Source organism: Corvus moneduloides, chromosome 1, assembly GCF_009650955.1.
Source record: "Corvus moneduloides isolate bCorMon1 chromosome 1, bCorMon1.pri, whole genome shotgun sequence".
NCBI lineage: Eukaryota > Metazoa > Chordata > Aves > Passeriformes > Corvidae > Corvus > Corvus moneduloides.
The window spans coordinates 89335656-89358514 of NC_045476.1; the positions used below are offsets into that span (position 1 = coordinate 89335656).

The window sequence follows — 22859 nt, forward strand, 5'->3', positions numbered from 1 at the left end:
CTTCCAATTTTGAGCTCCAAAAATGGATTCATGATGGAAAAAGTGATATAACTGTCTAGTAAAAACTTTCAGGAGAAAAAAAAAGTATCTTAGCCATTCCTCAAAGTACTGCATTTACTCACAAATTAAATGCCATGCGGTTCCTCCTTTAATTTAACAATATTACAAATAACTATTATTTTTTGTGCTTTGTTTGACATGGTTGAGCTTTTTAGTAGATTTCCTATTTTATATCTATTCACTTAAAGAAATTAAAATTACAAAACTAGAAAATAATAAGGATTTGTTATTCATATTCCGAATTAATTTTTGGTTCTACTTTTAGACGTCACATCTTCATTTTTCCAGAATAGCCTTAAAATTGACCTGCACTATCACTTCACAAAGAAGGATAATTTTAAAACCTAAGAGCAAATGACACTTACCAAAGACAAGTATGAACAGCGTATTTAAAGACACCACCCAAAAGACATGTTCCTGTAAGGTGTATGGGGGAAAGAGGAGGGAAGATGACAAGAAAACAGTACATAAATGTCAGTCTTCTAAACAAGTGACTTAACTTTTGTATCTCAACTTATTTCAACAGTCTGTTATCACCAGAACTTGCACACCTCGTGTTAGAGCCAGGAAGTTTGCTCTAACACAAAGACAGAAATGTGCAGGACAGTTTGTGAAAGCACCTGTTTACATTCACAAACATTTATCTAGGTAAGTGCACTTACATTTGCTTACATTTTGTAAAAATAGGCTTTTATTTTAAAATCAGTACAAACAGTTCCATCTTTAAAAAGACTTACATGAAATGTGTGTGGATATTTTTTTATGAATGAGAAAATGTTCATTTGAACTTTTAATAATTAGTCTTTGCCACAACAAATGCGTTACCAAAATTGACAGCTCTGACTCCAGAAATGACAGCACATGTCTATTTTTTAATATTACTTTTAGCTAACATGTGACCTCAGCCACAAGCACACTGGAGTTTTACTTCTTCTGATACTACTACTTAAGGTTAATGACTAATAACATAATTGAAAAAGACTTCCATCATCAATGTCTCATATATAAATGTAATGTCTTAGGTTTACAAACGTAATGATTCTAATATAGACTGACTATTTTGAAGATTAAAATAACCCAACAAAGCTAACTGAAGATCTTAGAATTTAAAATCTAGTCTACACTAAAAAGTCACTAGTGGTGTTATGGTGGTATTAGGATCCCAAATACAATGATGTATTTTTTAGAAGTGCAGGATCTTAAAAAAATCCTTCTGTAGAAATTCTTGAAAAGCAGGATTGCACTTACTAAGAAAACTAGAGATCCATCAAGTCCAAGCATCTGTGAAGATAAGAAAGTCATTTTTACTTAGAAAGTAAAACTAAGAAAACTTAGAAACTTAGAAAAACTAAGCAACTTGAATCTAAAATATGCCTCTTTCACATTGACCTTTAATGTTCAATACAGTCAAAAGCTTTTTTTATGGCTCAACCAACAGAACTGGAACAAAAATTCTTACAGATGAAGACAGAAACTAAGTTCTCGTTCAACACAGTAAACTCAGGTGTGCAAAGGCAGTGATATACATGTGGAATATCTGAATACACATGTATCTATATGCATCAAACGAAACATAGAATCAATTACTTTATAGGCTGTTTCTCTCCAAGACTTTGACTAAAATTTTGTATTTACAAAATATTGTAGTGATTGCATGGCTATTTAAATACATGTTTAATCAACTCAGTATTTCAATACAAGAGCAAATTTTTGTTTCATCCATTTTATTTCATCCTATCAGTTTCTGTTGCACTGAGAAAAGTTAGTATTTACCCTTGATGTATAAAAGCAACTACTAAAAGGATTATTTGCTACAATATATGTTATTAACTTTTGAACAGAATTGTTTTACAGCTAGGGAAGATGGGAAACAAATTCTTCATCACTCAGCACAGCTGTTATGGGAAGCACCCACAGAGCAGCCAAATATAAAGCATCTATTAAAAAAAAAAAATGAAAGTCTCCTTTTCCCTCACTTCAACGGTATCTTATGATTTCAATCCAGACACTCCACAATTACTGCTGTAAAGCTCCAGGTTCAAGGCTCTTTTGTACAAGGACTTTGCACTAAGTTTGAAGATATAAAAGTTGAACGTATTTACAAATTAAACCAAGATGCAAAAATTTTTGAAAATTCAGAAAATTTGAGTGGTATTTTCACATAGATGACATAGTAGAAGAGCCTACCCCGATTTTGATACTAAATGTCAACTACACATTTCTTGCCTATGTCAGCACATAACACTGGAAGTGGTTATGACAGCATGCGGAAACTGATTTCTATATTCATGGAGAGGAACCAAAATATTACCAATTACGAATACATCAGCACTTTCTAGCAAATAAATTGGGTTCAGAAAGATAACACTTTCATCTTTAAATAAACAACAGAATGGTTCAGGAACCTGAATTTATATATGTCCTTTTTCATGAAATATCTTTCAAAACACACAAAGAAGCTTTCAGTAGATACAAAATAAATATCAAGGTTTGCCACTCATGATGAAAACTGTATTTCTACTATCCTGCAATTGAGGCAACAACTATATCACAGCCTAGGAATACAGTGTGTAGTGGTGCTGGTAAATCACATGAAGCTGCTGCACCTACCTTCAGGCAGATTTTGCTGCATGTGGTGAGCTCTGAACTCAGATGTTGGCTACTTCTAAACCAGCTACAAAAACCTAGTTCTTGAGTCTCTACACTACTCTATGACTACAGTGTACATGCACGCCATGCTCTAGTTATGGAATTTGTGATCCATAAACAATACAGAAACCATGTTACATTAAAATGCTTCATCGTTTTTAGAGAAACACATTTGCTTTTTGCAAAGAAACCTAAATTTCCATTTCTCTCTTTTCTTTAGTCTAATGCTTTCATAAATACAAAAATTAAGCATTAAACTACATCTAACGCAACATCTGCGCGTTCTAATCTGGCTCAGCGTCCTCAAAGCAAGCTGCAATTCACTTCTACACCTCACCACGTTGAAGACTGCAGAAAACTAAAACATGTTCTAAAATACTAAAACATGTTTTAAGCTGCTACTATACTTAAAACCAAAGAAATGCTTTCTTTGATACTTAATAAGTAACACAATAACATTTTGTTTATAATACAACAACTTTTCTAGGTCACTAAAGGCTCTTAACAAAAGAATGATTTCCAAATCTATCCCAAATGCATTTTAACACAGCAATACTACTAATCATGTCAAGCATGAGCCTGCATTATTAAATTCAAGAAAATTATTCTTACTCACTCGCTCCCAAGTAAGCTCTTCTGCTGCTCGATCCCATTCCAAAGCATTCCAGTTCATGTCATCTGAGGAGACAATGGCCATTTTTACAGCTGTTAGATCACTCAAAACAAGATGTAACCACTCCATGCTATGTTCTAAATGAACAAAAAGACTTGAGTGCATAATATTCATCTTGTAACTGTCAGTAGCTTTTCAGCAAGCAGATGCTTCAACACTCAAAATACATGAAATTTGCAAAGCCAAGATAAATAAGCTGAAGCAGGAATTTACACAGCTTCCTTCAATTATGACAGTTCTATATTCAATTAATTTCTATTTAATAAGAACTAGAACATTAATGTTTTGAGTCACCTGTTACCTTGTGCTCCATTGTTTGCATCTGCTGCATCTTCTACTACGGCATCCTCTTCATCTTCATTATCTTCCTCCTCTTCATCTACTTGTTCCTCTTGAATTTCAGGGTTCTCACCTACAACTACATTCTCAGCAGCTGGGTTAGCAGGTTGATCAAGCACAGCATTTTCAACACCTCCATTCACAGCAGCCTGAGCCTGCAGAAACAGGATTTAGTATTTGGTTAAACTGATCGAGCTCTTTTCATGCTTTTATCCCGTATGTATATGAAACTGAACAGTATTTAAAAAAGTCAGAAATATATTTCCTAGATAAGAATTACATTTGGGACCACTAAACCTTTAAAAATAGGCAAAGAAACATTCAGATAACTTTACAGTGTAGCTGAGGTAGGAAAGGGCCTCTAGAGATCATCTAGCCAACCCGACTACTCAGAGCAGGGTCAGCCATGGCAGGGTGCTCAGTGCTGTTTGCACTTGGCTTTTGAGCCACCTTCTCCAGAGGTGGAAACTCTACAATCTTTCTGAGCAATCTGTTCCAGTAGGTGATCACAGTAGGAGTATAAAAATAAAAGCCAAAACCCAACACAAACAAAACCCACCTTTTTTTTTTTTTTAATCTAAATGGAATTTCCTGCATTTTAATTTAAGTTTACTGCCTGTGGTCCTGTCACTCAATACTACCAAGACAACTCTGGCTCTGTCTTCTTTTCAGCCTTCCATCAGGCATTTATACAGACTGATAAGGTCCACCCTGAGCATTCTCATTTTCAAACTAAACAATTCCAGCTCTCTTAGCCTCTCATCCCATGTCAGATGTTCCAGTCCTTCTGTTAGCTCTTCACTGCACTGAGTCCAGTCTGTCTGTGCCTCTCTTGTACTGGGGGAGCCTAAAACTGGATACAGCATTCCAGATGTGGTCTCACCAATGCTTAATAGAGGGGAACTCTCTTATGAAAACTATCATTATATTAGAAAGAAGATAATTCAAGGCCAACCCAAGTCAGTCACCAAGATGAGAATCTCTGTCTTTAAAAGCTGACATTTACAAAAAACCAAAACAACATTTTGAATTATTTCTTCCCTTTGCATGGATTGCTTATATCATCTCTTCTCCCACCCAAGAGGCTCCTGTAAGCACTGAAGGAGTGCATGTGTGTGTTGAGAGTGGGAGGAGGGCAGAGAAGCTCCAACTTCAGTGGTGTCAATAAAACTTCCAATTGCTTTGAGAACAGTGAATTGTTACCCCATGAACTACTGAAACACTTATGAAAAAGACAAAATAAAAACAAGCTGCATCTTCGCTGACGATGCCTGAGAATTCAGCTTTATGTGCTGAATTATCTTTAAAAATGGTGAAGATACAGAGATAAGAATCTGTGCAATGCCACACAATAAAACAACTTCAAAAACGTAACAGTGGTTTTCATTGAATTTATATAGGAACAAGTGTTCAACTTCTGCTAACAAATAAAGATACCCTGCAATAAAATAACATTACTGTTGTGTTCTGATAAAGTATTTATTCAAAGAACCACATTTTCTACATTAATTGTCAACTAAGGAGCAGTAAGTTTTACCTCATTTTGTTGACCAACACCATTGAGTGGCTGTTGTTGATTTTGTTCCAACCACTGTGGTGCTCCTCCATGGACGATCTGTTCACGTAACCAAACAAGGCTGATAAATGCACACAGAGTGCATGTTACCACAAAACAGCCCTGCAAACAGTCAGCCAGTAAGTTCTCCCTGTTAAAAAAAAAAAAAAAAAGTATTAATGAAAACAGTATTTTGCTGGTAAGACTACAGAGTAGCTCAGAAAAAACAATCTTCCAGAACAGCAAAGGAAAGTCACTACACAGTCACTAAAGTAAATGGTTTGATACAGTAACAGGTTTACTTAAATGGCTAAATGCACAGTATCCAGTCCACCGAAGCATTTTATCTGCTGAGCTACCCGAACCAGAAGAATATAACTGTAGGGTTTCCCTTCAACTGCTCTGCATTTCAGGTAGCATTTTACCTCAGATATTCTCTGTATACCTGAAAAATCTTAATTATGTCATACATAATTGTATAGCAGCAGCAAAGCAAAGTTCAGCCAGCCAACCAAAACCAGGGTTTCATGCAATGCAAGAGATACTTAAACCATCTTAAGCAATCCTCATCCCTGATTTCAGGTACCTCCTTGGAAACTACAACATGTTCTTTAAAATAAGTAAGAGACATGGCACCATAGTAGTCTGCCATCTCCTAAGAAGCATCAGTCTGGCCCTCCTTGCAGCTGCACACTTGTGCCTGCACAGCACAGTGAATACCATGGGGACATGAAGTCCAAAATGAAAAGATGGCACAAAAGGCTACTGTAATTGACTCTGCCAAAGAAATAAATGTCAAAACACAGTTTCACACACCATTAAAATCTGACAAATACTTGAGTCCGTTATTATCTCCCTAGACTGTAATACACATGATGTGCTCTAGGTTCAGTTATATCAGACTCTTCTCCAAAAAATAAGAATAGAATCTATGCTACAGAGATAACAGGAAAAATACTGTTATTAGACTGAAACAAGCACCTCTCTCCAATAATGAAAATTAGTTAAATGCAACTTGACCTGATAAATCAAATAGCCCAGTTGAGATGACTTAACTGAACCACAATTTGCTTGATGTGCAGCTGATTCTACTCAAACTCAGTTTCAGTTCCTCACATTCAAGATAATGAGAAAGTAAGAAGCAGCTTGAAATTCTGTTGTTTGGTATTTATTGATTCTTTAGACAAAACTGATTTAAAAAGGATAAAGAAAGACAATGTGCAATAGCAGATGGTGATAGAAGCATTAAAAATCCAAGTATCAGCTAGAAGGAAATCTGATAAAAAATAACCCCTCTCACGTAAGAGACTCAGAATGGATAAAATTAAATTCAAAATATAAAAATGCAACAAAGAAAACAGAGTGTGACATTATTAGCAACTCATTTCTTAATATTCTACTATGCATCTGAGATTAATTAAAAAAGTCAGAAATATATTTTCTAGATAAGAATTACATTTGGGACCACTAAACCTTTAAAAACAGGCTAAGAAACATTCAGATAACTTTACAGTGTAGCTCCTATGCATAGGAGATTAATTTTTTTTAATTATTAAGTGTAATTTTGCAGCGTAAGTTTTCTTGACATCAAATACAAATCTTCATTAACCAGGCCCACTTGGTAAAGTAGGTTTTCCAGCTCCAAAGATCCTGAATAATGGAACTCCAAAGTGAAACGATTTCTATTGTAATGCTGTTGTCCATACATCTGGTTGTACAAAGGCTAACGGGCAGTAGCTTACTTAAGATAGTGGAAGATAACAAGTGTAACTGGATGAAAGGGATACTAAGTCCCAAAATTACTGTTTCCAGGGCAATCTGACTAAACCAGGTTTTTGTATCAAACTGCTGAAGTACTTACGTGGAAAGAATATCTAATGGCAGCGTCAGTAGTGAGCTCACAGAGCCAGTAAACAAGCACTTGTAGATACGACCTGCATGAATAAACAGAAGCTTGGTATAAATCTGATTTTGGCTATAGCCTCACTTGGAAAGGACCACAGGTACCCTCTTTTCACCTGGTGTCCAACTAAATTCATGACATGGAAGAAAATCTCAACTTTCAGTACATGAACAGAACTCAAGACCATATACAACCACATGGAACAAAGCTGTATTTTAGCTGCACATCTTTAAAAGTACATGTGCAAAGTGCAAGAACTGCCATACTAGGTTAGACCCAAGATTCATCTAGACCTGTCTCCAGCACTGGTCACACTAATGGATGCCTAAGGAAGAATATGCAACCAGGTTAAAGATACTTGCAGTGATACTTCTTCAGTACATTCTCATACGCTTCACTTCCTATACCAAAGTATCTCACAGCTAATTGATGCTTGATGAAATTTTTTCCCCATTAATTTGTTCAATCATATTTTGAATGTGTATAAACTTCTGGTATTATGATATCATGTAGCAAGGATCATCACCATTTCATCATGTGTTTTAAATAACTTTAATGGATTAATACTTGATGCTTTAATGTTAGCTTTTTATCATGATTTGTACTTAAAAAGTAAGCCATCAGCATATATGACTGACTTCAGAAGATCAGGTGATGCCAACATTGTGCTATTCTCAACTGAGAAACTGTCTGGGGAGATGCATTTACTCCCTTGCTCTTTTGTTCAAGGTGCATATTATGGTTTGCAAAGATGCAATTCCAATGATTTCCTTGACTGAACACTCTATCACTTCTGCCTTTCTCCATTTTCTCTGTATTGTTAGCTTGTTGTTCCATCCCTATTTCGAAAGTGAATTTCAAACTGGATACTACAATAATTTAAATGTGTGCTCTCTTTTCTACTGAATTCCTTTACTATTTACATGACTTTGTTTGAGATTTTTTAAGAGTTTTATTAATCAATTTGTCCATGATTGTAAAGAATTTTACTTTTCACATAAAAAACCCCTGCACTTTCCTTTACAGATGGTTAGAAAAAATAGGATAACTCTTCTATCCTAATATTAATAAATGGCATCAAATAAAACCTTCCATGTAGATTTTAAAGAAGGTAATTGAGAAGGGGCATTTTACTGAAATAAGACATTTAAAAGCTCTTTCATGCATTCTCTCCTATGTCTTAATACCTTTCTGCATTGCACTACTGGCTTAAGAGTCAAATGGGTAGAATTTCTGAGTGAAAATAAATAATGTCTTTGATTTTTTTTTTAATAAACCAATAACGGTCTCACAAAACTTTGTTGAAGGAAGGGGCATATTTCCGTGTGTATAACAGTATTATGTACAAAAAATTAATACTTACATGCAGTAAGAGGTACTACTCCCAACCATGCAAAGGCCACAAGTGTATAATGAAACCAGTATCGTATTGCTGTGCCAATACTCGTAACCAGTCCAGCAAAGATGTCTTGGATTGGAAGCCGTGAAGGCATATCTGGGGAATAAACTATGTAGAAAAGGCACTTATGAAACAGTTTGCCCTTTAAAGAAGCATTTATGTGAAAGTCCTGCCAACTACAAACTGTTTGTATCTCACAAAAGCTTGCTACAAGAATAAGCATATTTTATGTTCTCAAGAGATGACTCCAAACAAAGAAAAACATTTCATAAAACACATTTGTTTCATTGTGTAGTGGGTGGAATGGGAAAATTAATAAGCTCCATGCTAGTTTTTGACTTAAGAGAAATTTTTTTAATAGCTTCATTTATTAACTGTAAACTCTGATTACCTACAAATAAGCTCAAGAAAAAGCAGATTCTAAAATCAGTATCCCTCTCACTCAGCACAAACTCAAAGATTCTTCTGTCTGTTATTTATAAACCTAGTTCATGGAAAGAGCACAAGGAACAAGAGCAATTAGCAATTTTTGCACACTTTCCATTTGTTTGTGCTAGATAATTTAGATTCTACTTGCCATCCAACAGCACAGACTGAAAAACCCACAGCAAAATAAAAGCAGCACACAGGGAGGAAAACTGAAGAGAACTGATTAAGTATCCACATACACTGAAATTTACACACGACTGACTTTCATGATTCATATCATGCAGAATTTCTTTTAAGGATGCTCCTATTACAGAGCACAATGCAAATCTCTCACCCTGTATAGATATCCTCATAACACTAAATTTTCCTGACTTCTTAAATTCAACACCTATGTGTTGCACAGGCCCATCCCATCTCAACAGCCAACAAAAACAGTAATGAGGTCTTCTTTTGCAAACAATTAGAAAACATCTAACAATTTCATTACATGTACTTAGTTTCTACATTGCTCTCATGAGCAATCCTTTAAGAGTCTAACAAATACTGCTTTATGCTATCTACCTGCATCCCCTTCTCTTACATTCCCAATCATCTTTTTACTAGTCTCAGAGAAGAAGCCTCTACTGGAGAAAGAAATCCTTTTCTCTCTAGGGCTATTTCCCTAAGTTTCTGCATTGTCAAGAGAACTCAAGAGCACAGACAAACAGTATCAACATCCAGAACTAGTCAAAGAATGGGGAGAAACTGGTGCATTTCAACAATATGTGGATTATATTTGACACAAAGTAGAACAAAATAGTACCCCTCAGACAAGCAGTAACTGGTTTGAAATTTAAAAGCTTGTTATTCGCCAAGTATCTGGCAAGGAACTGGAATTCATGAAAGAAAGCACTCAAAGTGTAACACTAGGGAAGTGCAGCTGTGAGAACATAGAGCAGTAAATTGAAAGCAGGACACAAACATATTTTGACACCTTCTACCAATTTACAATTGTCTTGTTACAAAAACAGACTTAGTACACAATTTGGAACCATAGAAAATGCCAACCGAAGTCTTAATAATGATCTCTCAGCTCACACTGAACAAACATTCTGGAAAATTTCTGCCACAGGAGACAAAAAAACCTTTGTCAAGGGCGCAAAAGAATATATTTAGAGTAGATCTGTTAAATATTTATGGTACCACTCAGACAACCCAGCAGATACTTTGAGATCTTTCTCATTTTCAAAAAATGTATTTTGATCAACAATTTGAAACTCAACAAGGACTACTCAGAAAACATTAACTGTGTATTAATGACTTCTTTGTTAGGGACAAGTTGTTAAGTTGGAAGTACTTGAAATTTTAAAAAAAACTCAGAATGCATCTTTCAGGAATTACTGAACACTCAACACAAGGAACTGTAAGAAAGAATGCCCATCATACCTCAATAAAGCAGAAATGATTATATAAGCTAGCATTTTTGCATGCTCACTTTTCTACAGGTTTTCGGGTTACAGCTGAGCTTTTTCAAATAAAAGTACAATGACTTCTCAGAGAAGATAACCTGTATCCCCCAAATTTTAACTATTTGGTGATTTTTGATGATTTCAGAAGCTGGGGGTGGGAGGAAAGCAGTTTTTTCTGTCCACTGTCAGACCTCAAAATATGTAAAACTTCTTCCACTAGAAGCTTTATACCATGATGATAAGGTAACATCCTTCTGTGTCCTGCACCATTCAGGTGCATGAAATGCAGGAATTCCTAGCACGACAGGAACACCTGCAGCACTGAAGCTTGCTGGCAGTGATTTTCACGGCTTATAGTCCCACTTGTGTCTGTCATCTAGTGCCATTTCCCACCCACACTGCACCTCCCTTTATCCACTCCCCACTATCACTTTGAGGCCTGAGACTTTGACTGCTGCCACCAGAGCATACATCCTCTTCACTTGTACACGCATCCTCCTCACCACATCTCCATCCCTTACCTTCTATCCCGGTAATCTTTCCTAACTCAGTTTGAGAAACCAAATTCCTGCATTATTTACCACAACTCCTCCAAATAAAAATCCTTCTACTAGAGACCAGCTGAAACAATAGTTGGTCTTTTCTCTATTACAGCACGAAATTCAAACAGACTTTGGCTGAGTTTTTCATAGGTTTAGCTCAACTTCTTCGAGCTGTACGGGTCATGGAAAAACTACCAGAAAGCTTTTTGGATACTTAGGTCACACCTGTGCAGTGTAACTGCTAATTTAGTTGTGAATCCTAAATTTGGGTGGGTTTTTTTTGGTTGGTTGGTTGCTTTCAGGAGGTGGGGTTTTTTTGTTCTACCCTTCACTCCCCACCTGTAAGCCTAACTTTTCCAGGAACACAATTATTAATTTTACTTCTCCAAAACAGATGGCATGACAAAAATCTGCTCTTACACTGACACAAATAAGGTAATAAAAACACATGGCTACCCTTAGAAGCTGCCATTTAGCCTACTTACCGAATCATCACACTTACAACCCTATCACCCACAGATTTCCTATTTACTACTATGTTTGCAAGCAATTTATATGCTGCCTCAGTCATCCTCGTGTACTGATTGTGAAATAAAACTGTGTAACTCATAAGTAAAAAACATGTATTTTATAGCTGCTGTGTGAAAGTACTGGTATGGTAAAACAGGGCTTGTGAGTTATTCTTTAGGTTGGACTAGATATCTTCAAAGACCTTTCCAACCCAAACCATTCCATGCTTTTGTGTTTTACACCCTTCAAACATATGCAGACTTCACTTCAGACCACTAAGGCAAAAGGAGAAAAAAACTCCACTCCTTCCCAGGCAAGCCCAGCTCTAACAAATATATGAAATAACATTCATATAAATCTCAACTGTGTGTATACTCTGCACACTGGAGATGGCAGAAGACACGCTGAATTCTGTGCAGGCATGTAATATTTTGTTCCAGAAGTTTATTTTTTCAAATTAAACTTTCTAGAAATGCAGAAGCTATGGACTACCGTGTTAGAAGTTTATCAAAATGAACAGGTAAAGGAATCAGTTTAATATATCCTCCAGTAAAATCCAAATTACATGATAATGAACACCCTACCCATATGGCTTCCTTTAGTTTTACAATCTTTGTTTTAACTAAGCTTGTGACCTTGTATGTACCACATACCAGCAGTGAAGCTGCATAGGAAGTGGAGAAATGAACCCATCCCGATCTCCAGCCAAAGATCAGCCTAGTCTGCTTCCATATTTGTGATTTTGGCAGTATTTATGTTAATGTTACCCCCTACAGAACGGAAAAAGTTTTGACAACTGTATTTTCTTCGGAAATACAGCCTCACCTTCTTTCACGTGTCAGTGATTATGAATGTTTAATGTAGCATTAATAGAAGCACATCCTTGCACATGACAAAAGAAAGCACATGCGTGGGGAGGAAAAGAATACGGAGTACTTACTCTTTAAAAACTCAGAAAGAAAACTCACAAGTTAAAAATTATGATATTAAAAAAAATCAATTAAATTCATTTGACAATTAAAAAAAGTCAAAAGCTACTTTTTTAAATAGTTGTATTAATTCCTAACTTGAAGAACTGCAGAAAAGGAATTAATTTCAAAACATTAAAAATTTAGCTTTAAAGAGTGCATTTGAAATTGAGTCATTTACCTACATGACTAAACACACTTAGAGAATGATGCTATTACTCAAAAGAAAAATTTGTTCCTTTGTACTCCTGCCAAAATGCAAGTTGAATCTTCTCCTTTTTCCTTCCTTCCAAACAGTAACTTAACTAGCAGTTCAGGTGCTAAAAAAACCCCACAAAATGTTACAGAACTTTGGGAAGAAATGCACTAGAAATAGTTTATGAGTACTCCATACACAAGAAGTTACACTAGCAAGGGAGCATTTTTGATAGAATGACAGCAACAGCCTTAGCAAGCAAACCAAGCTAAACGAGAGAGCAGTTGTTGGTATTACTGCAGTATTACTCTGTTACACTATTAGTGCTTGTCTGCTGAAGCACAGATATTAATTACATGCATGTGTTTATTTGACCACATCCCGTGGTTAATCAACTTATCTGAAAGTGTGTTATACCTGGCATGGTTACAGGCCAGATCCAACTTTGCTTGGGATGACTGGCATATGCACCAGTCCCTTTTTTTTACTGCCTTATCATTCTCTCTCCAGCCCCTGTGACTCCTTCCCAGCTTCCACAAGCAGATCCAGCTTCCAGACTGGACAGCCACATTATCTTCCAAAGAAAGAGGGATAAGTAAGAGAAACTAAGGAAACTATAACTGCATAAGTGTTGGGTGTGAGGGAAACAATGAAACAACACCCAATGGGTAGGGAGGGCAGGAGGAATCTGTGCAGGGTACCTGACGTGCTACCACCAAGTGAAGCCTGGTAGGAAAAAGCACACTGCAATGTGGAAAGCCAAGAAGAAAATCTTATCAGCTGAGCCTGCTCAGTCAGGGGAGTGACAAGTGTGTGGTAGAGGATAAGCAGATCTTTACTAGAGGCTGAATGTGGAGGATACACTCTATTGCATGAGGAAGAAAGTGGTTCCTTATTACCAATTTCAAAGCTGCTATGACAAATAGTGACTTGCTGAGCCACATTAACTCAACTAAGTTTTCTCCCCTGTCCATAACCTGCAGGTACCTTGCAAGCTGTGCTGGCAACAGCACTGTCAGTCAAGAACTAACTTCTGCAGGAACACCTCTGTTGATAAGGGCAGTAACTAAGCTTCCTCTTATCAATAGTAACACGCATATAAAGTGTATTTAGTTTAGGATGTCTCATCCTCTTTTTGCCTAGAGCCCGAGGAAAATTCTATGAACTTTTTTTTTCCCATTCAAAGCTAGAAAGTCTTCTTTCTTAACAACTAATATATCATTGAAATGCCATTTTCTGGTTTTGCACACTAAATTCGGTAGAGGACCTAGTTGCAGAATGCAATTTTGAAAGTGGCTAATTAACTTGTATCAGACTTAGTTTGCAAAAGCTTCCACACAGAAGCAATATAATGCCTTTATAAAAATGTTTAATAAATAAAACGTGCAAGCATTCCTCACACAGGTCACTGTAGTATTTAAGAATAATAACCGGAAAGCATTGCTGTGTTCAACATAAAATATGCTATTACCCTCCCAAGACAGAGTTAATATCACGCATTTCACTGCTGGTCTAATGTGTTTAATTAATTGTTGGCAGAAATACATCATACCGAGGTTCAACATAGAGGAGGAAGGTGGATTAAGGGTTAACATGAATTAAACCACCTTAGCCTCAGTTTTCTCTACCAAAGTAGAAAACTAGCAGGAAAAAAAACCCAACACACAAAAAAACAGGTGAAAGGGGAGCAGGAATAAATCAGTAAATTTAAAGAGAAAAATGTAGCATAAAGCCCACTTTGCCTGCTCAACAGGCAATAAATTGACAACACTAAATAATACTAGCCTGCCACCAAGCCAAAGGACCTCACCTATTCCTACTACAATCAGTCAAAATGTAATTAAGAATCCTCTGGGAACTATATGAAGATACAGTAATTCTTCATCATACGTTGCCTAACCTATTTAGTTGTATGTAACATAAAAGGCAATTTAATACTGGGTAGTCAGCATATCTTGACTGAAATGTAAGTGGAATAATCATAATTTCCATCATCTGTCAAGATCACTTGAACTGAAGCTGACAGAAGCCAAGTGTTAGTGTTACAGGTAGATCCTTCAAAGGTAACTGAAAACTGCCTTTCAAATTTAAATTTTGCTGTGGTTTCACTTTACCATTCAGACTTCCAAACACTCAAATTTATCAGTGAAGCTGAAAACATGCCACACACTGTAATGATGGCAACGAATGGGACTGAGGCTGACAGAAAAGGTACAGAATAATACTTTCTTTTACACTTTTATACTTTTTTTTTACTCTTTAATACTTTTTTAATACTTTTATTCGTTTAATACTTTCACTTAAGATTATCAAAGAACCAAATTATCCATTATTTAAGCAATTCACAGCCTGCAATAACATGCATAAAAATTGCAGTTCAAACAAGAATACAGAATTTAAACCACAAGTTTGAATCTATCACACTGAATGAAAAAGTAATCACTTCATAGATACTAAGTGAGAAAAATTCTGAAAAAAAATAGGAGCAGTAAAACATACTTACTTGGTGTGAAAGCAAATCTGTGCTTACATAATTCACAGTATTCTTTTCTGCTGTGTTTAAGCCACTGAACTAAGCTGCAATAAAAAGTGATCACATTAACACACACTATACATCTCTCAGCCCTATCCCTCCACTAAGGAAAACACACCAATTCTCTGCTTTCACTCCTAAATCAGGGTATTTGTACTGTCAAGCAGGACTTAAATAAGCATATTTATTAAGTCTCTTTAGGCCATCAAGTAAGTTTTAAACAGCAGAAAAAGATAAACTGACATACGTCACAGTATCGATAAAGTACATTCTTTGAGTACGTTACTGACCAAAGCAGATATCCTGGCACAGACACCCACCAGTGACACCAGTTCTTATAAATACTTCAAGATATGACATACAGATGCACACAGCTAAGATTTAGAACTGTTGTATTTGTGAAAGAAGGACTATTAAAATACCATCAAAAGGAATGTGTGCTACAGACCAGAACTACAGTTTTTACTTTAGCACTTCCTGATCAAACACACCTCAAAATGACTAAAAAGTACTAGGGTATTTTTATTTTTTTCTGTGAGGCTAGATGTTCATTCTATTCACAACTATAAGTGGGCAGAAAAAGCCCCAACATACTGATTTTTCTGCTTAGTTTTCATAAAGCTGACATACAATCAGAACTGCAGTTCCAAACACAAATAATTATCAGTACTTTCTTTCCATATATAATTACTAAATTGCTCCTGAATTATAATGAATCATCATATAAAAAACATCAAAACCCCTAACACATTTCCACTGCAAATTTGATTTTTTTCACTAGTTAACCCTAAAGACTTGAAGTATTTTTAGAAACACGTTAATATATTTTCATTAGGAAAAAAAAAAAATTAAGAAATCCACAGACACAGAACTCACCATTCCTGATGAATAAATTTAATACTGCCAGTACACACACATGGATGATAGAGGGGTTTCTCAGGAGTTCCTTCCGACCGACAGACTCTGCATATATCTGCTGACAAGGACAAAAAGCTTATTACACTACTGCTTAAAGAACTCGAATTTACAAGACAAATTACACAATTACATTCTAGAAACTTTACCACGTAGCAAAATGAAGCCAGAATAAAATGAAAGAGGATGAAAGACTGATTTCATCTGATGCAAGACAGAGACAGGGAGAGCACCACAAAGAGCAACATTATCTACCTGATCATGTTACATAAACTCAAAACACGTCTTACAAAATTTTACAGTTTCTAGGAAATACACACAGTAAAACTACAGGAGGATGTGTATTCTACCTGAAGAGTCATCACTAAAACAACATACAAACTGTTAAAGATAATTTTCTTGAAAGTGGAGACTTTGAAATGGAAAAATTCCATTTGAGTTTGGAAAAATTAGAGAGGCTGAACAGAAGATATTTAATAATGTCCAACAATGACTTAAGTAATTTGTTACTCTTGAACCTAACACAGATGTTTCCTTGGTGCTCTAGATGAAAGACAAAAAATCCAAAATAAAAAAACAGACATAGGTATTTTGCAAGTTTGCTACACAACTTGGACAAAGTCTACAGTCTAGCAAGAAAAGACATTTTCTATTTCTTATTTCATCATTTCAGTACTATTTCAATAGGTCCCACACCTTCTTTATTCCCTATTTTTGACATTTTCTTACAACTAAAGGTTGCAAGAGGTTTTATGGATAAAGAAGTGAGCATAAGCCTCTCCCTCCAAAGAACAGGTGTCTATTTTAATACCATTCAGCTAGCCAGAGCTCTAAACACACAATCAAATGGAAATAAAAATCAAGTATTTTATCTGTTTATTGATATTGATTGTTTATCATGCAGATGCATGATATCTTGCCTTGACTCCTCCTTTTAAATCTATTAAGGAAATGAACATAAAATATCAATTTTTGTAGAATATGTGAGTTTGAGATTTTCTATTTTGTTAATTATTTCTCTGTCAACCACTATCCAGCAAACCTGCAAGAGCGTAACACATGTATATCAGAAACCTTTGTCAGACAAATACCAACTGAAAGCACTGATGCAAGAATACAGCAAATATGCAATTTCAAGACTGAATTGCCTATCTTTGTTCTTGGCCAAAATCTTCAAAAGTTAATGCTCTTCTACAAAACATTCCAAAAGGCACCAAAGACTAATTTTTTTTTCTCTAAAGAAGTCATATTGTGACCATATCCACAGTTTATACAGTGTTATGACAGTTCCTACACATAAAGCAAAAGAATTCAGACGACTCAAAAGGAAAAAAACCCAAACAATTTTCTATCTATGGAAGTGTTGCTTGACTGAATTCATTCATGCAGCACAAAAACCTAGAATTAACAGAAACAGGTATTCAGTATCACATCAGTGATGCTACAAAGAGACATAAAGAGCACTTCCATCACTGCCATACTGAGCAGCAATGATTTGCAGTATTTCTGCAAACATCAGGAGTCTCTGGCTTCTCTGCTGATGAGAATGACCAGAACTACCACTCCTCTTAACAAATGACTCCTCTATCCCAGAGAGCACTTCCAGATGGCTGCACAGGACAGGTCTCTCCAACTGACAGGCAGGCCCTACCCACTCACTGTGGCATGCCCACCTCCTCCCGCATTCTTTCTAACAGAGCTGTTTCGCTACAGCAAGTTGACAACTTTGTAGGTTGGATCAGCCTCACAAAGGGTCAGACAAGCACAAGACAGCACATGAAACCACTGCTTTAAGGATACCCTGGCACCAATGAAAGCAAGTTAAAAGCACACTGCTCCCTGAAAGATGTCCACTGCTCTCTGAATCTGCTCATTTAATGGCCTATTGATTCTCACAGCAAACTATTCACTTATACTCAAAACTTTTGGGAAAAACCAATTTGCATTGCTGTAAGCAAATGAATTCTTTACTTGAGAAAAGACTGTTAGCTTACTAAAGTAAGTTAAACTTATATTTTACTTTTTCAAAGCTATGAGAATTTCTAGATATTCCCACTTGTTTTATAAATGCAACCAAACATATTATGAGCATAATTGTTTGGACTCTTAAGCAACTGGTAGCTTCAAACCAATAAAGTCCGCTGAGGGTCAATGTGTAAAGCTATGCACCTTATGACCTACAGCCACGGTCAAAGAGAATTCCACTGTGCAAGAGTCACTATTTTTCTAAGTGCACACACACTTTGCATCCTGTTCTTCACGCACGTATTTTGGAAAAAATGACCTTGAATAATAAGTTCTTTCCTGTTCCCCTGAGAATGATTCATTGCCTATTAACTCGCCAACTGAATTCAACACTGGAATATCAAAAAGTGAAGATTACATTATTTAGCAACAAACTAATTTAACTAGAAAGAACCAGAATGACCTCTCATCAGCAAAACCTGGTATCTGGTGTTCTCAGGTGCTGCAGAGAAGCAACTTTCACTTTTGTTCTGAGGTGAAGCAGCTTCCACTTAGGTCTGACCATGATCCCAGACTGCCTCTCTTATCTAAGCTCTCACCATACAGTTGAAGCACAAAACCCATCAGAACCAAAATGGCCATCACACTGTTATGAGACAATCATCAGTTCAGAAAGTCCATCTGACACTTTGCAGCAGAAGTTCAAGCACACAATTATATAGTATTTCCTCTTCCTCAAGGCACTAACACAGTCTTTGGTGCTGCTGCTACTGATGTTCAAAACTTCCTAACCTTGGGAAGCCTCTTCAGCATTCTGGCAAGCTGCATGAAGTTCTAATAGTAGGATCTGAGGTTTGAAACTGTAGAAGAAGTTGTAACATTCTAGTGGTATTTATGGAAAGTGAGGATATAGACTGATTACTTTCATGCTACCATTTGGAGCTTTTGAGGGCAACATTGATAAGGCCACAATATAATATCTAAAGCTGCAGATATATGTGCCTTTGTGTGTGCTTATATATATAAAACCAAAAAAGTCCAAATGTCAAGTGTGGAACTTAACACAAAGGTTCGGTTAAAGAAGACCATGCCTTAATGATGTAATTAACAACCTCCGCTTCTTTGCCTTCCTGGTCTTTTTTCTTCACCTACTTAAGTCAGGTATGATCAAAGTCTACCACTGGTAACAGCCTGTAACAAATTATCAACTATGCTGCTTGAGTTAAATCCACCGAGATGGATTTACCAGCTACTGGAGTGGTGGAAAATCAGGAGGTCATTTCTGAGTATCCACTTCACAGCTTGCAAAAAATCCAGGTTTTCTGGGTAAGCGGAGGACAAGCGATCAAAGTTTCAGTTTGTTGTTGATTTCATCGGTGTGACTGTTGGTCTACAGAGTTGCAGCAAGCACTTTTAAATGTTAGATTTTAAAAACACTAATATTTTGATAAAGCATCAGAGTTCATGGGTATTAAAGATGTCTCCAGCACAACCCAAAGGACACTACTACAAAGGTGCTGTATTACTTCATCCAGTGGTTCATGTTTTTCCAGCTTTTTTTTTTCTTTTTAATCCTCTCAAGCTGGAAAATGAAGTGACACCTGATAAAAAGCTACATTCAAAATGATACCAAAGTATCGAAAGCCAAGACAAAAACTGCCTTCCTTGGAACTGCCTTGCTACTGCAATATGTATTTGCACTCATTGTTTGGGATGACAGACAAAGCTCAAATACTGCAAGAAACATAGCACTACAAACATCCTTTATTTAGTTTGGTTTATGCTACAATATGAAGGTCTGATCTACCAAGGTTTTCTGGTATCTGCTTGAACTACAGAGCAGTCCCTTTCCCTCTCTGGAGACATTCAGAACCCACCTGGACACATTCCCGCGTCACCTGCTCTAGGTCACCCTGCCTTGGCAAGGGGGTTGGAGTAGATGGTCTCCAGAGGCCCCTTCCAACCCTATCAATGCTGTGATTTTGTGGTTATCTAAGCATAACAAAAGTGCTGACAAAACATACCCATGGTTAATCTCAAATAAAGCAATTCCCTTAAAAATGGCAACTACAAGTAAAAAAACCCTCATGACTATGATACCTTCGACAATTTTTTTAATTAGATAAACGACTACGTATTAGTCTATTGTAAAAGAGACAGAAACATGTCAGCTCCCGCCTATTTCAATTTTTCAGACAGACTGTCCAGCACACATAACAAAGCTAGCTTTGCGAAAGAAGCAGCTATTACTATTCAGCCAAAAGCGGAAATTTAGGACTCCCTGTGCTACAGGGCCGGCCGGGTCCGACAAGGTCCGCCGGCCAGGAGGGAGCTCGGGGCAGTGCCCTCCTCGCCGCCTCTCACGCTGCCCCAGCGTACGCACCCCGCCTGCTGCTTTCCGTCCCGGGATCTCATTTCGCCCCTGGGCTCCCACTTCCCCAAGGAAAGCCGCAGCCAGCGGAAGGCTCCGGCCGACCGCGGTACCCAGGTGCCCCAGTACGGCCCACGGCAGCCCCGCTCCGGGTGTTGCCGGCACCGCCCCCCTTTCCCCCCCCGCTCCCCGTTCCCCGTGGTTATGTAAGGGGCACCCGCGCGCGCCGCCTCACACACTGCCCCCCTCGGCCCGGCCCGGCCCGGCCCGGCCCCCGCGGCGCGGCGGGCCCGGCACGGTGCGGGGGGGGGGCGCGGGGCCCGGGCACCTGCAGCTCCGGTACGAGAAGCCCCTCCGGGCGCGAACAGCCCCCCGCCCGCCCAGCGGGCCCAGCGACACCCTCCTCCTCCTCCGCGCCCCTCCCGCCCTCCGAGGCTGCCCCGGCAGAGGCCCCGCTCGGGGACTGGCGGCGGTCACGGGGCGAGCGCAGTACCTTCCTCGGCGGTCTCCATCTTGCCGGGCTGACGCAGCGCCGGCCGCGCGGGTGGTGTGACCGCGGGGGGCGGGGCCGCGCGCCGAGCGGACGGACCGGCCGCGCCGCCGAGCCCGCGGCCATAGAGCGCCGCGCGGGGACAGAGCGCCGCCCGCCCGCCGCGAGCGCCGCCTGCCGGGCACGCGCGCAGGGAGGCCCGGGAGCGGGGGTCCGGGTGGGGCAGGGCGTCCGCTGCTGCGGGACAGCTCTCAGCTACGGAAACACAGAGTCAGCCAGGTTGGAAAAGACCTCCGAGACCATCGAGCCCAACCTATGAACGAACAACGCCATGTCAACTAGACCATGGCACTAAGTGCCACATCCAGCTTTTCCTTAAACACCTCCAGGAAAGGTGACACCACCACCTCCCTGGGCAGCCCATTCCAATGCTCAATCACCCTTTCTGTGAAGAAATTCCTCATAATGTCCAATCTGAACCTTCCCTGCTGCATCTTGAGACTACGTCCTCTCTCCTATCACTGGTTGTCTGGGAAGAAGTTGCCGACCCCCAGCTGGCTGCAGCCTCCTTTCGGGTGGTTGCAGAGAGTGATGATGTCCCCCTGAGCCTGCTTTTCTCCAGGCTAAACGACCCCGGCTGCCTCAGCCACTCCTCAGAGGACTTGTGCTCCAGACCCTTCACCGGCTTTGCTGTTTTTCTCTGGACACTCTCCAGGACCTCAGTGTCCTCCCTGAATTGAGGGGCCCAGAGCTGGACACAATACTCGAGGTGTGGCCCCATCAGTGCCGCGCACAGTGGGACAATCACGTCCCTGGTCCTGGGGACCACACTAGTGCTGGCCACACTATTCCTGATACAGGCCGGGATGCCCTTGGCCTTCTTGGCCACCTGGGCACAGCTGGCTCATGCTCAGGCAGCTGTTGACCAACACCCGCAGGTTCTTTTCCGCTGGGCAGCTTTCCAGACACTCTTCCCCCAGCCTGTAGCGCTGCCTGGGCTTGCTGCGACACAAGTGCAGGACGGAGCACCCGGCTCTGAAGCTCTGCCAGGACCCGGCCCCGCCGCTCGGGCGGGAGGCGGAGCCAGGGCGGCGGGCGGGCGGGTCCTTGCTGAGGGCGGCCATCCTACCGGGGAGGAGCGCGGGAGTCGGACAAAATGTAGCCGAAATCGGTTCTAAATTCTACTCTAAACCGGAGAGAAACGCTGCGTTCCTAGGTGAAGTCGGCCAGACTATTGAGAGGGTCAGTGTTCCAGGGATCAGGAGTGTGTAAGCCCTGGAAACAGCCGTCCTCCTCCTCAGTGGCAAGCGGCCACCCGTGCTCTTCTTCAAATCTCACCTTGCCTTCCAGAGCTGGGACTTTCCAGCAGAACTAATAAAGCGTTCAGTAAAGCACAAAAATCTCTCTTAGCTTAATCATTTATGTTTCCATATCTTGCTGCCCTACACAGCCGGGGCAGCACGCATTAAAACTTTGACACGTGCACAGAGAGCAGTCACTCAGGCTCTGCTGAGTTGGCAGGAACATTGTTAAGGAAGAAAACAATTTAATTTTATTCATGGTAAAGAGGAATTCCATCCTGATGAAATGTGTGCGTGCATTGTTTTAGTGTTCCATTGTGGCAGCTATTTTAACCCCTCCAGCTGATCAATGAGTCGTAGCAACTCTCATCTCTCTTCACTGTATGAACCTTTGTGTCCAGCCAGTCATTAAATCCTTTGCATTAAGCCTTCGGGCTTCGTGTCAGCAGCAGAGTGGATGTAGTTCAAGTCTGGACTTAAAGTGCAGAGGTGGCACATGCCCAATTTGCAATTTTATAACTCTCTTTTCCTAAACCGTAACCGTGTTAGTTCCTTCAAAATTACCTTCTTCAAGCTGGTGGAGTGTATGATATTTACCTGTGTAAGCAAAAAA

General features: G+C 39.1%; 1 protein-coding gene across 2 annotated transcripts in view; it reads right to left on the reverse strand.

Moving 5' to 3' along the window:
* Positions 1 to 21041, reverse strand: part of MARCHF6 (membrane associated ring-CH-type finger 6) — a 45652-nt gene extending 24611 nt beyond the window's left edge. The window contains exons 1-10 of one of the 2 annotated variants that reach the window (XM_032118018.1): positions 20949 to 21041; positions 16081 to 16177; positions 15175 to 15248; positions 8543 to 8686; positions 7138 to 7210; positions 5259 to 5427; positions 3684 to 3876; positions 3326 to 3387; positions 1309 to 1341; positions 426 to 477 (exon numbers count right to left, since the gene is read on the reverse strand). In XM_032118018.1, the coding sequence (XP_031973909.1) occupies positions 426 to 477; positions 1309 to 1341; positions 3326 to 3387; positions 3684 to 3876; positions 5259 to 5427; positions 7138 to 7210; positions 8543 to 8686; positions 15175 to 15248; positions 16081 to 16177; positions 20949 to 20967 (916 nt within the window). In that variant the 5' untranslated portion in view covers positions 20968 to 21041. Of the gene's footprint in view, positions 1 to 425; positions 478 to 1308; positions 1342 to 3325; positions 3388 to 3683; positions 3877 to 5258; positions 5428 to 7137; positions 7211 to 8542; positions 8687 to 15174; positions 15249 to 16080; positions 16181 to 20948 lie in introns of both variants that reach the window. The other variant, XM_032118010.1, reaches the window with a different exon arrangement.
* Between the last annotated feature and the right edge of the window lie 1818 nt (positions 21042 to 22859).